This window comes from Maniola jurtina, chromosome 19, assembly GCF_905333055.1.
Source record: "Maniola jurtina chromosome 19, ilManJurt1.1, whole genome shotgun sequence".
In the NCBI taxonomy this organism is placed as follows: Eukaryota; Metazoa; Arthropoda; class Insecta; order Lepidoptera; family Nymphalidae; genus Maniola; species Maniola jurtina.
In genome coordinates, this window is record NC_060047.1 from 2,874,064 (window position 1) to 2,891,174 (window position 17,111).

A 17,111-nucleotide genomic window follows, 5' to 3' on the forward strand; every position below is an offset into this window, starting at 1 on the left:
TACAGTCATTAAGTGCTCAAAAAGGGAGCTACCAGAAAATTTTCGGGGAGTTTTGAAAATTGGTGAGTTTTATAGATTTCGACCATCTTGGAAAACCAGTAAAGCCAACATTTTTCCAAGATGGTGGCGTGAGCGGTAGGCGTATCTTACGAGAAGGCAAAATGAAAATTCGGAAAAATCACATCGAAAGTTTTCAAAACACTCAGAAAACTTTCCAGGCAAAACTACCAAATGACTGGACTAATTTTATTTACCTATGAGAAGTATAAAGAGCTGTCGTGTCCGTATGACGAATACGGATACAAGCTGTTAGAGATGGTGTAAGGAAAGCGCGGCACGGGCCGCAGGACGCGACGTCACCCGTCCCCTCCCCCGCCCCCCTCGTCCTCAGACCCCGTGACGTCGAGGCTTCTGGAATCTTCCGAGGAGTAGTTCGAAGGGCAACGTCTGACGTCATCCCAACTTGGCTCCGGCTGGGGTGGAAGCTTGTTCCAGAACGTGTTGAAGTTGCTGTCTCGTATTTGTTCCTGCTGAGAAATGAAGTAAAATTGGTGATGGTGAAGAACTTCAGATGGAGAGACTTATTTAGGTACGGTCGGCCGTAGAATTCGTGTAGCGATTCCGCGAAACTATTGCATCAAAAACCTGTGGTAGTTACGATCTTTTTCTATAAACACACCACACACATCTAATGCACGTGCATAACCATGCCACGCTAATATGATCATTAAGGTGCTAAACTACTTACGGCCTTTGACTGCACTTGGTATAATTATCTTACTTTGAAAAAACATTTTAATTTTCTTTAAATGATGTAACCACAAATTCACGATTTTCGGATTTACTCCTTTACTTGTGTTATAAGACCTACCTAGTACCTACCTGTGAAATTTCATGATTCTAGGTCAACGGGAAGTACCCTATTGGTTTTCTTGACAGACACGACGGACGGACGGACGGATGGATGGATGGACAGACAGACAGACAGGCAGACAGGAGACAGACAACAAAGAAAACTAAAATTGGTACATACCGGTTGGTAAGGATACTCCACATGGACCTGCCGGAACGCTGAAGGTTCCTTCTCAGCATCAATCTCAGGTTGTTCATGAGCCACGAGATGCTTCCTCAAGTACGCCTGTCTTCTGAACAGCTTCCCACACTTGTGGCAGGGGAACCGACCAGTATCAGGCGTTGGAGCTTCGCGTCGCTTGGTTGCACCAGGGACTCGAGGCTTATGCCAGCGTCTATGCGATGCCAAGTTTGCTGGGCAGTTGAACACCTGGAACAAGATTAAGATGTTTTCAAAGGTATTATAACATTCTAGTTAAACTCAAATCATTTATTCAAAGTAGGTACTATTGTACTCCTTAGAATTGTTAAATTTGTAAGATGGTATAGTGGTGATAATTAATTACGTAAACTTAAAACTAAAGCTACGAGGGTTTCAAACGCGCCCAGGTCTGAGAAGAACACAGAACAAACTCAGCCGGTTATTCTTTTTACTATCACCACTTCACAAAATCACTAAAGGTAAAGCGCTTCTTGCGTCGTCGCTCCCTCAATTTTGAGGATCGTGGCACCCCTTGGATGCGATCTTTGGAGAAAGGTAATAATGTGAAATTAGTTTTTTTACCATAGTAGCACACGCCGGGTATCCGTTAGTCCTACCTATATATAAAACATAAAAAGTAGTATGGCGTTATAGACTTTGAAACCATCCAACCGATGTTCTTCAAACCAGTATTATTAGGAATGCAACAATTCGAAGATGGTTTTAGGCCACTAAATAATGCATTAGACGCATCCTTTTTAACCCCCGACCCAAAAAGAGGGGTGTTATAAGTTTGACGTGTGTATCTGTGTATCTGTCTGTGGCATCGTAGCGCCTAAACGAATGAACCGATTTAAATTTAGTTTTTTTTGTTTGAAAGGTTGATCGAGAGTGTTCTTAGCTATCATCCAAGAAAATCGATTCAGCCGTTTGAAAGTTATCAGGTCTTTTCTCGTTACCGGAACCTTCACTTGTCGGGGGTGTTATAAATTTTTAATTTACACTTGTTTTAGGGCTTAGAAGCACACGCTAGGGTTATCCGCTAGGATCACATAGGTGTCAAATTAACAGTTCGTGGCTGACCTAGACGTTACTAGTATGATGCGGCGTGCTTGTAAATACATTTTCATTTCATTACGTTAACCCTTTAGTCACTCTTCGCTTTGCAAAATATGTAATTACAAGTAAATACCCTTGCATCAAGGTCGGAGTACCTTAGATCTTTGTATACCTACATAATTATAACGTTCTTTGTTATTTTGCAGTCATGGTTTACTAGCAAAACAACGGTACTTCGCTTGTTAACCATATTTCTCTCTGTGTAGTCCTGGTTGCTGAGTATCGAAAGGACTTACCTAGGCTACTTTTGATCTCGGAAAATCAAAATAAGTAAAATGAATTGATTGTTCTTCACTCAAAATGGAATATTTATGAAATAACCTTGGTCTAATTGTTGTAAGTATAAGTAGAAGCAGACATTACTTGGGGAAGTCATATACAAGGAACCAAAAGCTTAATTTGCTATAATCCGCTAAACCAGACAAATCTGTATGGTGCAATATACAGCATAAGATATACAACGCCCGCTGCACCACTGCTAAACATTTCAACAACAACTTTCTTGGTGGCTGGCTTTTCTTGTATGTTTAGTAGTGGGGGAGCGGATGGTGCATATCGTATGCTGCATGTTGCACCATACAAATTTCATACATATATGTAGTTCCTTGTATACCTCGATCTAAGCATACTTATCTATCATAACCAGTTCATTTAGTAACTAATAAAGCTGTTGGTGATGCTGAAAATAAGAATTGCAGACGTACCCTTTTATTTTCATCAAAATTTTCACTATACAGACAAACCCCTTAATTTTTTTACTACAGATAATAAATAATTGAATTGCCCCATCATTGAGATAACCGCTAACAATCGTCCGTCACGCACCAACTGAAGCATCAATTAAGGTGTACAAACATTATGAGCATTTCGCTCGCGTTTCAACGCGGCAATTCCCATGGAAATGCGCCAAGTGTTTGCAATCACCACCCTCGTTGTCCTGTTATGCGTTCCCACACTGCACGAAACCTTTTATCAAACACCATTGTGTCAAAAAAATTAAGTGGAATCGGTAATTAGTGAAAACTTCGGAGAGTTTTGTTGGAAATATCGATATGAAGGTTGGAAGTTTATCAATCAGCCTGTTTGTGTCCAATGTTGGACATAGGCCTTTCCAAGAGCACCATTATACACGGTCCTCCGCTTTTCTCATCCACCTACTTCCCGCTACCATTTTAAAAGGTCGTCAGTCCAGCGGGTTGGTAGTCGTTCTATATACTGCGGTTGCTGGTACGCATGTGTTGATTAGTAACGTTAGTTTTATGGGTAAGCGATGAAACCGTAAAACGCACTTCTCATTTTATAAAAAATAGTAGACTATAGTCCTTCAGTGGTGGTCGGACTAACACAAACCGCAAAAGTAAGCTAAATTGACGTATCTGTCTGGAGCTGTGGTCTGGAGTCATCGCTTAGTTCATTTATCGAATACTTGGGTCTTTTTGTGTGCAGTAGATTGACGTTTACATTATAAACAGTGTTTTCGCATGACTCTATGACCTACACGCATTTACTCCATCCTCCACAGTCCATCGCCTACACCAGCATTATAATTTATAAGTTACATAAAAGTATAAAAAAGTTGCCTTATAAGTTACATAAAGGTAACATAGAAGTATAATAAGTTACCTTGTCGCACTCCGGGCACCGATACTCAATATGCACGATCCTGGAGCACCGATGCTGCGCCAGCGCGAACGCGTCGCTGTACAGCCTTCGACACAGCCTGCAGATGTAGCGCCCCAGTCGGTTCTCTATAGTGGCGATCAGCGCTTTGGCCTCGTCTGTCACTTCTACCACGTTGAATGCAGGGTCGATGTCGCCCTACAAGTTATAATAGCATTAATTTTGGAAAAACTTTTCAGTGACTTCAATTTACTCTCATTTATTTATTACTAGCTGATGCCCGCAGCTTCGCCCGCGTGGATTGGTCAGATCCCCTGCAGCATCAGGATTGAGGAGTTGGACTCCAAATTTTTTATGAAACAATGTCGCAAAGTTCTTCTATCGATTAAAAAAGAAATGACGTAAATCGGTTCAGAAATCTCGGAGATTTCGGTGTACATAGGTAGAAAAACACAACTCCCTTTTTGAAAGTCGGTTAAAAAAGTAGCCTATGTTACTCCCTGGTCAATTCTCTACTTGTCTGTGAAAATCCCGTCAAAATCGGTTCAGCCGTTCCCAAGATTAGCCTTTTCAAACAGACAGACAGACAGACAAAAATTTTAAAAACCTGTGATTCGGTTATAGTATCGTTCAAATAACCATATGACCTTAATATGCGGTAGTTATTTCGAAATTACAGACAGACACTCCAATTTTATTTATTAGTAGTACAGATATCATTATTACCATATTTTAAAAAATGATTAAAAAATAAAATAACAGAACCAACAGAAAACTAAAGTAACGGAAGAAAAAACATTTAATAAAAAATAATTAATTAAATGACTTAAATATTATTATGTTCATTAATTGAGAAATTAATAGCACCTCTAGTCTTTTGTAGACTATTTTAAATGGTTTTGTCCTAAAATTTAAATCGTTTTAGTTTCTTAGTTACCTACCTAGTTAACGATATTATCTCAACAACTATTACATACTTAAATAAAGGGTATTTAATGAACCCATCAAAGATATTATGATAGGCAAAGCTCATATAGTTGGATTTAAAAAGTGAAGACAAATTCGTCCGCTTGTGTGTGACTCAGACTCCATAGATATTGGCGCGGGGTTTACGCACCTCTTGACACCTACGGTTTGGTTCGGTCCCATTGAAATAATTTTGCTCGGAAATAGCAATCTATTACTACAACCAAAAATCACTTTGCAAAGCTATATTTTCTATAATTAATAGTTTGGTTCAAATATACAGCAGGGCTTTTTACCCCTTTTACCCAAATGTTTAGCTTTTATTAAGACCAATTACACAAGAAAGAACGATTCGTATAGAGCTAATTCTGCGATAAATGTTAGGTTGGAATGCCAGAACGGATTTATTTCAAATCTAATGTCCCCAAGACCAACCCCTCGCTGTGAACGTTGCGGTTTGCCCTTACAGCTGTTATTAGCAAAAACACAACACTATAAGGCCCTAGTCACACTAGCAACACGTTGCAAAATAAAACGACGTGGTATCTTTGAAAGTGAAAAAAATTGATGACACTGAAGCTATCTGGTACTATGATGTCAGTAGTTTGGATTTTAATTTCATTTTCTATCTTGCTATATCCTGATACTTCATTATAGCAAGATAGAAAATGAAAAAAATATTAGAGAAGCATAAGATCCAACAATTATGGTATGAAAAATATGTTGTTAATAACTGCTTTACAATAAACAAATATATAAAAATTAGGACAAACAACAATCAAAGAAAAACCAAATAAGTTTGCTGTTCTACCATCGATTTAGCTTTTCTTTTAGCTTTTTTGTTTAGAATAACTTTAGATGTGCACTAAATTGGTCGTAAATATCCGATGGTTGCCAATTCGGTGGCAAAACTGTCTATCTCAAAAATTCTTTTTGTATATTTAGTTATTTGTAAGCGTAATTTGTTATTTCTACCTAATATAGGCAGAAAGAAAATACCTAATGACTGTTGTATTAGGAATGATTCCAGTCATGTAGTCTTGGCAGACATTTATGCGACGAACAGAAAGTCGCATGTGTACTTTTGCGCTAGGCGATTTCACAGCATTTAATTGTTATAGCGATAAGGAAAGTCGCTGGAGTAATGGTATGGTAGAACGTTTAATTAACAGTTCCTGTGCAGCTTTGCCGGTTGTTTAGGCACGAATAAATGATGAGGTTTCTTTTCGAAGGTACGAATTTTGTGCAAGTATTCCTATTTTATCAGCGTTAGCTTATTTTTAACCCCCGGCCCAAAAAGTGGTGTGTTATAAGTTTGACGTGTGTATCTGTCTGTGGCATCGTAGCTCCTTAACTAATGAACCAATTTTAATTTAGTTTTTTTTGTTTGAAAGGTGGCTTGATCGAGAGTGTTCTTAGCTATAATCTAAGAAAATCGGTTTAGCCGTTTGAATGTTATCAGCTCTTTTCTAGTCTGTAACCTTCGCTTGTCGGGGGTGTTATAAATATTTAATTTACACTTGTCCTAGTGTGTCATCAGCGGGGTGATTCGGTAACTCAGTGATAATCACTGAATGAAAGCCGTCAAATACATTTATCTTTTTTTTTAATCCATTGAGGTTTGCTACGAAATATTATTTTTAAATCGCTCTGTGAAGTAGCAATGTAGAACCAACCAATGTCAAATAAGTTTGATGACATTCATTTAGTAACAGGATTAAGGGTGAGATTTATAAAGCGCACTTTGACTTTGCTCAGACTTAAGATTGAGTTAAAACGAGACAGATTTATGTGAGAGATATACATCTGTCTCGTTTTAACTCTGGCTTAAGTCTAAGCAAAGTCTGAGTGCGGTTTATAGATCTCACCCTTAGTATAGTCAGGTAAGATGAAGTCAGTCTGACTTCATCTTACCTGCACTGTACTCCAAAATAAAAAAAAACCATTCCAAATGAATTCGATAATAATATAACTAAAAATTATTATCTGCTTAAACAAAGATATTTTATGTTTCGTAATATCAAAAAAGCTACGTTTTAGAAGTTTGGTTGATACTTTTTTTAACCCCCGACCCAAAAAGAGAGGTGTTATAAGTTTGACATCTGTATCTGTGTATGTGTGTATCTGTGTATCTGTCTGTGGCATTGTAGCTCCTAAACTAATGAACCGATTTTAATTTATTTATTTTTGTTTGAAAGGTGGCTTGATCGAGAGTGTTCTTAGCTATAATCCAAGAAAATCGGTCCAGCCGTTTGAAAGTTTTATCAGCTCTTTTCTAGTTACTGTAACCACTTGTCGGGGGTGTTATAAATTTTTAATTTACACTTGTATACGTATCATCTAAATGTTTTAATGAGGTGGTATAATATTTACCTTTCGGACTACTAGTGTTTCGTCTTCCGCAAGATCTCGTATAATAGTCCCACTGACTGGAGATGTCTTATCTTCATCGAACATCAACCTTCTTACGACTTTGCTCTTTTTCAACGGCTGTATAGGCTTAGGAGATTTCTTCGGCCTTTCTTCCACGTCCCTAATTTCAACTATATCTGGGGAACTTGTTTCGCTTTTCTCACAGTCTTCTTTAGGAAGACAACTGCGTAACTCTTCGAAGAATTGTTTAGTGAATTTGAGTTTCTTAGCTTCAGGTGAATCGCTGTCATTTGAAATATCATCATCGAATTTCCTTTTTTGGATTTTGTCTAACGACTCATCGTTAGCATTGTCATCTGTGTCTTCGAAATGGCGAAATATTTTTGGTTTATCATTTTTTTCATTTTTGTTATCATCAGGGGGTTTTCGTTTTTGAGCGGGAGGGGGTGTGCAGGGAGGGGTGATAGGTGAAGTTGCTTTGAGTGATAAATCAAGTGGTACTAAAGGTTCATTGTAGTACGCCAGATATTGCTGCAATAGGGTCGGGTGTTGCTGGGGGATGATGTCGTGCAGGTAATTGCTGGATATGCGTACTGGTGGGGCTGCATATTGCTGGTAAAATCGGGACGAAGCTAGCCGGTGAAAGTGTGGTAATGCCGCTTCCATGTTCACACGTAGGGTATTGCTAAATCCTGGTTTTCCAAATTCATTTTTTCATCGGTTTGGTTTTGATTTTGTTTAAGTCTGCAACAAATTATAAACCCATTAAAATACTACTTTTACTGACATATTATAATGAGGAAAATCGTTACAATGAACTCATTCCAGAAAATCTAATAAGAATAAATATTTGAAGGGATACTTTGATATAGTACAATTTGAATAGGTAGATATAGCAAATACGTAATAAATAGAACCGATTTCGACTAAAGGTATAGAGATAGGCATCCCTGAGACGAACATCAAGGCTTTTTTTTTATCCCGGAAAATCAAAGAGTTCCCACGGGATCCTTGAAAATCCTAAATCCACGGTGATTAACTCGCCAGCATCATCTAAGTAGTTATTTTTTATAAATTTTGTTACAAAGTTGTTAAGAGAGTGACAACAAAAATAACAACGTTTCATCTCGTTAAGATGTCCATTTCTCTGATTGTAGCAGTGTGCTTCAAATAAGAAATTGCTCCTTTAGCAAATTGCAGTCAACACAAAGGTGGTGAAAGGTGGGGTAGATAGTTTGATTATCTTCGTAGCTTCGTAGGTGCTAGACGTGCTTTCAAATTACTTTTGTAGAGATTCGTAGCACATTCGTAGACCATAGGGTGAATCGTTACATTTTATAATATGTTCGACTATCTGATTTTCGCGACTTTGTAAACATGAATTTAGGTTTTTGAGGATTTGATTTACAATATTATGCCATGAATACAAGTTAATCGCAATCCTAATAAAATACATTGGTCGAGCGAGCTGCAAGTCAAACCCACGCCCTTTTATCATTAATTATCATGATTATTAACATAACTTTCGATTATTTAATATTATGCTTTTTTCAGGAGCATACTTTTAATAAATTTATGTATGCTTTCGCACAAACCAATTTTATTTTCCCAATAAGCTGGATAATATTATAGGGCTAATAGAATGCTGTCTAATTACTGTCGCCGAGATCGCTCCCACGCTCCCCTCGCTCGTATGGTACCCTCCTGGGGCTTACCCATCTAAAGCTGATACACCACCGCGCCGGCTACCTTCATTTTAGGGTTCCGTATCGGAAAGGTGTCAACGGACCCTGTTACTAAGCCTCCGCTGTCCGCCTTGTTACCCTTCTGGGGCTTACCCGTCTCAAGCTAATACTCCACCGCGCTGGCTACTTTCATTTTAGGGATCAGTGTTCGAAGGATGCTAACGGAACCCTATTACTAAGCCTCCGCTGTCCGTCCGTGTGTCTGTAAGTCAGCGGGCTGTATCTCGTGAACCGTAATAGATAGAGTCGAAATTTTTACAGAATGTGTATTTCTATTGCCGATATAGCAACAAAAATAATAAAAATTTCAACACGGAAAATCAAAATTACAAATAAATAAAAATCGGTCAAGTTCGAGTCGGACTCCCACACGAAGTGTTCTGTACAACACAAGAAATAATATTACTCTTGAAAGGAGACGAACCTTAAAAATATATAGTGCCATCTAACGGCAAGATACAAAAATAGTAACGGACGGACAGCGCAGGCTTAGTAATAGGGTCTACCTTTCGGGTACAGAACCCTAAAAAGTATTACTTCTTGCACGATGGTGGATATATTGGGTTGAAATTTAGAATGGAGATAGATCAGGCTTTATTAGAGAGGCTACTTTTTATACCGGAAAATCAAAGAGTTCCCACGGGATTATTAAAAACCTACATCCACGCGAACGAAGTCGCGGGCATCAGCTAGTAACTAAATAAATTAGTTCACTCTGAGTAAATGCAGGGGATATTTCGGCCGGTAGACTAGCAGCTTTAACTAAACACACGACCCTCTTTGCGTACTACTTCTATGTATTTTGGCTAAACAAATGGCATGAATAAGTTATGCGGTAATGGCTGCATTATGGTTAGGTTGATGGTGCAAATAATTAAAATGCAAATAAATGCAAACTGAAGAATAGGACTGACGTTTAGATAAAGGGTAATGGGAAAATAGGTCCAATTAAAAAATAAATAATTTATTTAGTGCACCATGTTTAACATAGATATCCGACCTACCTGGAAAAAAATATGCGCCAAAATATTGATAATTTTTAATTAAAAAAAGTCTAATTTGTATTAGCTTTTTTCGGTTAAAAAAAGGCTCACAAAAAATTGCTTTCAAAATTGCTAGATGGGAGTTAGCCTATCCAAATACGTTTCCCCTGACGGAAGGGTATGCGTTAGGCATTTCCTATGTATAAAAAAAAAGCCTATCCAAATACGCTTTTAAAATAAGCTACTTTTATACAGTTTTTCCTCGTTAAAGGTATACTTATCTATTAGGTACCTATAATTTAAGCCTTGATGTAAAAAATATGTAGATACCTATGTGAGATAGCACTACCGAGGAGTTAAGTCTGTGATCATCATCTCAACTCATTGCCAGTCTACTACTGAGCACAAGTCGCGCGTCTGTATAAGATGTGTTTAGGTCATAGTCTATCACGCTGTCCATATGCGTTTTTTTTAAAGAATATTAGCCATGTTAATCATGACTAATACTCCCCTTTCCCATCCAATTAAGCGTAAAGCTTGTGCCAGGAGTAGGTACGACAATAGTGCAACGGGTGGGGTTTGAACCACCGACTTTTCGGAATTCAGCCAGCTCCTCAACCGTTGAGCTATCGAGGGTCAGATTTGGCTGACTTCACACATTTTCGAGAAAATTATGAAGAACTCTCAAGGCATGCAGGTTTCCACACGATGTTTTCCTTCACCGTAAATCAAATGATATTCATTTGCTTAAAATACGCATAACTCTGAAATTAGAGATATACATATCTATATGTCAGGGTTTGAGCCCCGCATTTTCAAATATGAAACCTAAGACTTAGCCAAGACAATCACAGCTTTTTATAAGAGTAATTTAGACTTAACTTGTAACTTAGTCACTATTTTTAACCCCCGACCCAAAAAGAGGGGTGTTATAAGTTTGACGTGTGTATCTATGTATCTGTCTGTGGCATCGTAGCTCCCAAAACCAATGAACCGAATTTAATTTAGTTCTTTTTGTTTGAAAGGTGGCTTGATCGAGAGTGTTCGTATAATCCAAGAAAATCGGTTCAGCCGCTTGAAAGTTATCAGCTCTTTTCTAGTTACTGTAACCCTCACTTGTCAGGGGTGTTATAAATTTTTAATTTACACTTGTGATAGTAGGTACCTAATAACTAATAACCTAAAACCGAAACGTGATTTTAAACTATATATATTTTTTTCTTCAAAAGTTAAACTCTATTTCTGTCGAACAGAGAAATAAATAGGTTGATATGAAAAATATATGAAAAGTATCTTTCGCCTGGGCGTGTCCAAAGAGATAAGCCTGGGGGGCGGGCGGGTGGGCGGCACTCCAAATGTTATTCTCTATTATGTATTTTACTACAGTTACTCGACTGCGAATTAGAGGGTTATGTATATACTATGTAGAGATTAGGTAAGTGTGTTCTGGACGATATGAGAAAGTAGAAATATTCATTACTATACTTAATAAATACATGATCAATGATAATAATGAATATTCATTAGAAGAGAGTAGATACGCCCGACTTTGCATGGATTTCTTGCGAGTCTTGCTTCTTCTTGTTGGTTCTTCTCGGTAGGAACGGCATTCCGAACCAGTGGTAAATTATTTTGACGATTCAAAAGCACTTGTAAAAGTTTATTCAAACGCACTTGTAAAAGTTTATTTGAATAAAAATCTATTCTATTTAGGTTTCTATAAATCCCGTAGGAGTTATTTGACTTTCTGGAATAAAAATAAAACTCTTCAACCTTTAAACATGAAAAAATCACGTCGATTCGTTACTTTGTTGTACCGTGATTGAAGGAGAAACCAACGATAAATAGTCACATTTTCGTATTTATTAACCCCCGACCCAAAAAAAGGGATGTTATAAGTTTGAGTATTTATCTGTGGCATCGTAGCGCCTAAACGAATGAATCGATTTTAATTTAGTTTTTTTTGTTTGAAAGGTGGCTTGATCGAGAGTGTTCTTAGCTATAATCTAAGTAAATCGGTTCAGCCGTTTGAGAGTTATCAGCTCTTTTCTAGTTACTGTAACCTTTACTTGTCGGGGGTGTAATAAATTTTTAATTTACACTTGTCTATCTAATATCAACAAGCAGAATTCACTATAATATGTATCTAATGACCGTAAAAAACTACTTTGCAAGAGTTTATTTGCTAAAGCCTGTTAAGCTACCAAACAAACTTGAAAGACAATAAAACTTAAAACTTCATAATAAATCCTTTGTCTGCGACAACCCTGAGCATCTAATAAATAATTTTATTCAATTTCCTAATGAATTATTTTGTTAAATTTCAATCTAAGGCGTCAATTAACACCTTGGTCTAGTAATAATTATGTGTAATAGTCCGGTATACAAATTATAGGTGTGTCTTTATTATAGGGAGGTTAATAAAATATTCAGTAATAGCTACAAGTAGTGATTATGTGACCATGATCCTTTTAAATAACACAAGTACCTAAAAGTAAACTAGCTTATGCCCGTGACTTCGTCCGCGTGGAATATACCAATCCTCTATTTTACCCCCTTAGTGGTTGAATTTTTAACCCCCCACCCAAAAAGAGGGGTAAAGGAATGCTCAGTGCGTTGATGATAAAATAATTAAACGACACGAGTTCCTTCGTAAAATTTAGTTTTAATTTTTCTCACAACATAAAATAAACAACATTAACAATTACACACATACTTATTTAAAATAAATGTTTTGAAAAAAGTATGTGTGTAACCTACAAGGGGTGTTATAAGTTTGACGTTTGTATCTGTCTGTGGCATCGTAGCTCCTAAACTAATGAACCGATTTTAATTTAGTTTTTTTTTTGTTTGAAAGGTGGCTTGATCGAGAGTGTTCTTATCTATAATCCAAGAAAATCGGTTCAGCCGTTTGAAAATAAGTTATCAGCACTTTTCTAGTTACTGTAACCTTCACTTGTCGGGGGTGTTATAAATTTTTAATTTACACTTGTATATTTAGATTAGATTTTAGTATATGATTTATTTTAAAAAATATATAAAACTTTTAGAGCAGCTTTAGATACTTAATAAAACTATTAAGACTTTCTAACCCTACACAATTAACTGAACTTTATTTAAAAATTAATAACAAATCAACATTAAATATGTGTAAGTAGGTAAGTAATTAACTTTGAGTGATGATAGCACAGTGGTTCAGATGTCGACCTCCTATTCGGGGGTTTTGATATTATCATTTGTTATTGCGGGAAACATCGTGAGGAAACCTACATCCCTTAAAATTCTTCATGATTGTCATGTATCAGCCTGGTTGTCCTGTCTTTCCAGAGCGGAAATGCAGCCAGAATTCTGGCACCATTCCACGCGGGCATGATTTGTACAGAAATTAGATAAGACTAGCTTTAAGTTTATTGTATCTTTTTCAATAAAAAAAGTTACTCGTTTTTATTTGTTATTTTTTTGATACAGGCATTTTTACCGATAAATTAATAACTTGGCGCTTACTCGAATAGCCATACCTTAATATCACCCTCGCTGGTTTTAATTATGGTAATTAAGAAATTTTTCTTTTAAAACGTGTCAAAACGAAATAAGTAGTTTTTACCATTTGTGTTGTTATTTTAACTGCACGATAAGCGAACACCAAATGTCACCCGACATTTAATTCGAAGGTGCGATTTTAAACTATATTTAAGTAGTTTTTATATTTTTACCGCGTGACAAAGGGGCAAATTATTGCGCTTGGAACGCGTAGACCATTGTATTAAATTAGTATAATATTATAGAAGCCCTACATTAGACAAAAATCGTGTTCTATAAAACTGTTCAAATTACTATGACACTGGACAAGAGACATCGGATATTTTTTGCGGGCTGTCAAAACTTTTGTTTGGTATGACTGTTTTGTAAGTATGTACGTAGTACTACGACTACCATTTTTTTTAATAAAAATAGCGAGCAAATTAGCAGGCGGGTCACCTGATGTTAAGTGATTACCGCCGCCCGTGAACATTTGCAGCACCAGAAGAACCGCCGATGCATTATTATTTGTTAGGTCATTGGCGTAAGCCTTCAAAAAAAATTTGTTGAACAAAAAGTTTTTTCAACAACAAACAAACAAGCTTTTTCTATCTATTGCTTTCAAATTGCAATTTAAAATAACTATCAGTAAAAATAATCAGAACTCAGAAACAAGTCGAACTATTTTTTAAAGTTTTTTTAGCCATAGCTACTTAATTTAATAACCTTATATTCTAATAAAAAAATTCTGTAACTTCCTGACAGTAAAATTTTTAGAAATTAAAGTCACAAGAATAGAATAGTATATGTTTTTATACAAATAAACTTTTACAAGTGCTTTTGAATCATCAAAATAATTTAAAACTGGTTCGGAATGAATTTCCTACCGCGAAGAACCAGCACTCAACTCGAAGGTCTAAGAGGTAGAGGTAGGTCTAAGAGGCCCTATGAGTCCTGTACTAGATAGTAGCTAGTTGTACGTCTTCTCTTTCATGATAAAGTGTTGACCACTTACAAGTCTAGTTAAGCTACAGTTTACCTATGCAACCAAAACTTAGCCGACTAGTACTAAGTTATGAACATGAGATATTTAGTTACCTTGTAAAAGTTTCCGCTAACTTTGATCAAGATCTACATGAGAGCCACAACTCGAGTATGAAACCGATACTTTTCACTTTGTTTTGATAGTGTTGTAGTTTAAGGCTTCATAGTTACTCTATGGTTATATGAATAATTATTGAGACTATGAGAGTCCAAGTAGAGTGATTTATTAACCGACTTCTAAAAATGAGGAGGTAAGAGGAAGCATAAAAAGAAACCACTAATCGACGCATGACGCTCGCTCGTCTTTAACAAATGAATAAAACAAAAATATTTTTTTACTCTGGGCTTTGGAAGGCACATTTTTGTAAAAACATTTTTTCAATTTATTAAAATTGCAGTAGGTAAATTTTAAAAATCATAACCCTAAATTGGTCTAAAATTAATTTATCGTTTTTTCATAATGGCATATTAAATTATTTTCTGCTTTTGTAAAAAAAGTATTCATAAAATGTGGCCAGGTTTATAACTGAAATGAGCAGGCCCTCAACAAATCCGAAAAATTATGTATTATATATTTGTAGAGACCCTTTTAACTAACAAAATATTTTTTTTGTTTACATTTGGTGACTATAACGAAGTAGAATAAAATTATAAACACATTCTTAAATCGCAAAAAGTCGTCAAAAATTTTAAAAAAGTTTAGCAATTTTCGGATTCATCTGTACCTACGCCCTACATCTTTAAAATAATTTTCATTTCCGATTCTTATAAGATTCTTATTCTAAGTTTTTGTTGCTTACCTGAGCAATATTGATAGAGAATTTTTCTCAGCAAAAACGGTTTTTTTAACAAAATTCTGAAAATTATTTGAACAGTCTATCTAGAAAAAATTTCAAAGAACAAAAAATATTCACAAAATACGTTATATAACTACCCAAAAAAATTACAAAAAGAATATGCACCATCCAAGTGATCATTAGTGGGCGCATAAAGCCCAAGACACTTCAAAGTTCAAAAAATTAAAAATCCAAAATATTTTTATTCAATTAGACTTTTACAATTACTTTTAAATCGTCAAGAACACCTAACACTGGTTCGGAATGCCGAGAAGAACCAGCAAGAAACTCGGCGGTTGCTCTTTGCAGCACTGGCATTGGTGCTATAGATACGATCCCTTGAGACGTAGGTCAGTTTCAGTAGACAATAAAACTTTTCTTGTGAATTTCGCCGCAAAACCAAGACCAAAACTAATCCACTAAATAGGCAAATATAAGGACCAAAAACAATATTTTAACAAAAATCAAACATCGGAATAATTAGAAAAACCATAGTCCACCTTCCACGGGGCATTTTACAACATTCGCGAACTGAAAGTTTAGGGTGTTACTATGGTAAGGTGACTCATAATGCCCTTACCTGTGTTGCTGACTCAGCCGACTCACCCCTTGCACCTCCAACTGGCTTTATTAAAAAAAGATAACTGTTTGACGTGTGTTTGAATTTGGAACGTTTAATTTGAAGTTAGGTATTGGGTTGGGGTGCGCGGTCGTCCGCTCTGCGGGGCGGTTCGGAGTAGACTAGACTGGCTGGTCGGACAGGGTGCGTTTTTGACGCGGGCTATGGAGTAGTAACGGGGCTACGTTTCAACCCTCCTACAGGGTGTTTACCTTTTGAAGATTTGATTAAAAATAGTATATTTGTTTCATTTTTAACCCCCGACCCAAAAAGAGGGGCGTTATAAATTTGACGTGTGTATCTGTGTATCTGTCTGTGGCACCGTAGCGCCTAAACCAATGAACCGATTTTAATTTAGTTTTTTTTGTTTGAAAGGTGGCTTGATCGAGAGTGCTCTTCGCTATAATCCAAGAAAATCGGTTCAGCCGTTTGAAAGTTATCAGCTCTTTTCTAGTTACTGTAACGTTCACTTGTCGGGGGTGTTATAAATTTTTAATTTACACTTGTCTGTAAAATGATATGTATAGAGATAATGCTTCTCCGTCTACCATTGCTTTCTTTTTCTCTTTATTTTTACAACTTTCTGGTACAAATAAAAAATATATTTTGGAGTCATATAATTTAATGACATAGGAATATTTAAAATGCAGCATCGTTGTGTGGATAATTTTTCACACTTTTCGATCGATTTGATTTGCTCTTATGGACATAGAATTGAAAATAAGTTGCTCCATGTAAATTAAGCTATGTAACTTTTGTTTAGACTTCATCATTGCTTTCATTAAGCATGATCGGCACCAAGCGTAAATCTTTGATCCTATATTCGATATAAATATAAAACAAAAATTATTTTTTCTACAAAATGTCCGTTATAGAGTTTGAAACCATCCAACTGAAGTGCTTCAAACCAGTTTCATTAGAAAGACAATAATGCGAAGGATGTTTTTTACCACTAAAAGAATGGATTACACGCCGGGTATACGCTAGTTCTTAAATAAATAAATATAACTTTAAAAAAAAATTAAAATGAAGACTAAATGTTTTTAGGGTTCCGTAAAAGGAAAAACGGAACCCTTATAGGATCACTTTGTTGTATGTCTGTCTGTCTGTTTATATAGAAAATCTGCATGCAAAATTTAAAAAAAATCTAGAGCCAGTGCGTGATTGAAACATGGGATGGGATGATGTGAAACAATGCAATGGTTCAAACTGTACGTTCATAATTTGATATGT

At 36.2% G+C, this 17,111-nt stretch overlaps 1 protein-coding gene across 1 annotated transcript; it reads right to left on the bottom strand.

Moving 5' to 3' along the window:
- Positions 1-324: 324 nt before the first annotated feature.
- LOC123875038 (zinc finger and SCAN domain-containing protein 21-like) lies at positions 325-7,798 on the bottom strand. The gene is made up of 4 exons (XM_045920686.1): positions 7,133-7,798; positions 3,797-3,991; positions 1,034-1,282; positions 325-527 (listed from the first exon to the last, which is right to left on the bottom strand). The coding sequence occupies exons 1-4, from the start codon at positions 7,796-7,798 to the stop codon at positions 357-359; spliced, it is 1,281 nt and encodes a 426-aa protein (XP_045776642.1). The 3' UTR covers positions 325-356.
- Between the last annotated feature and the right edge of the window lie 9,313 nt (positions 7,799-17,111).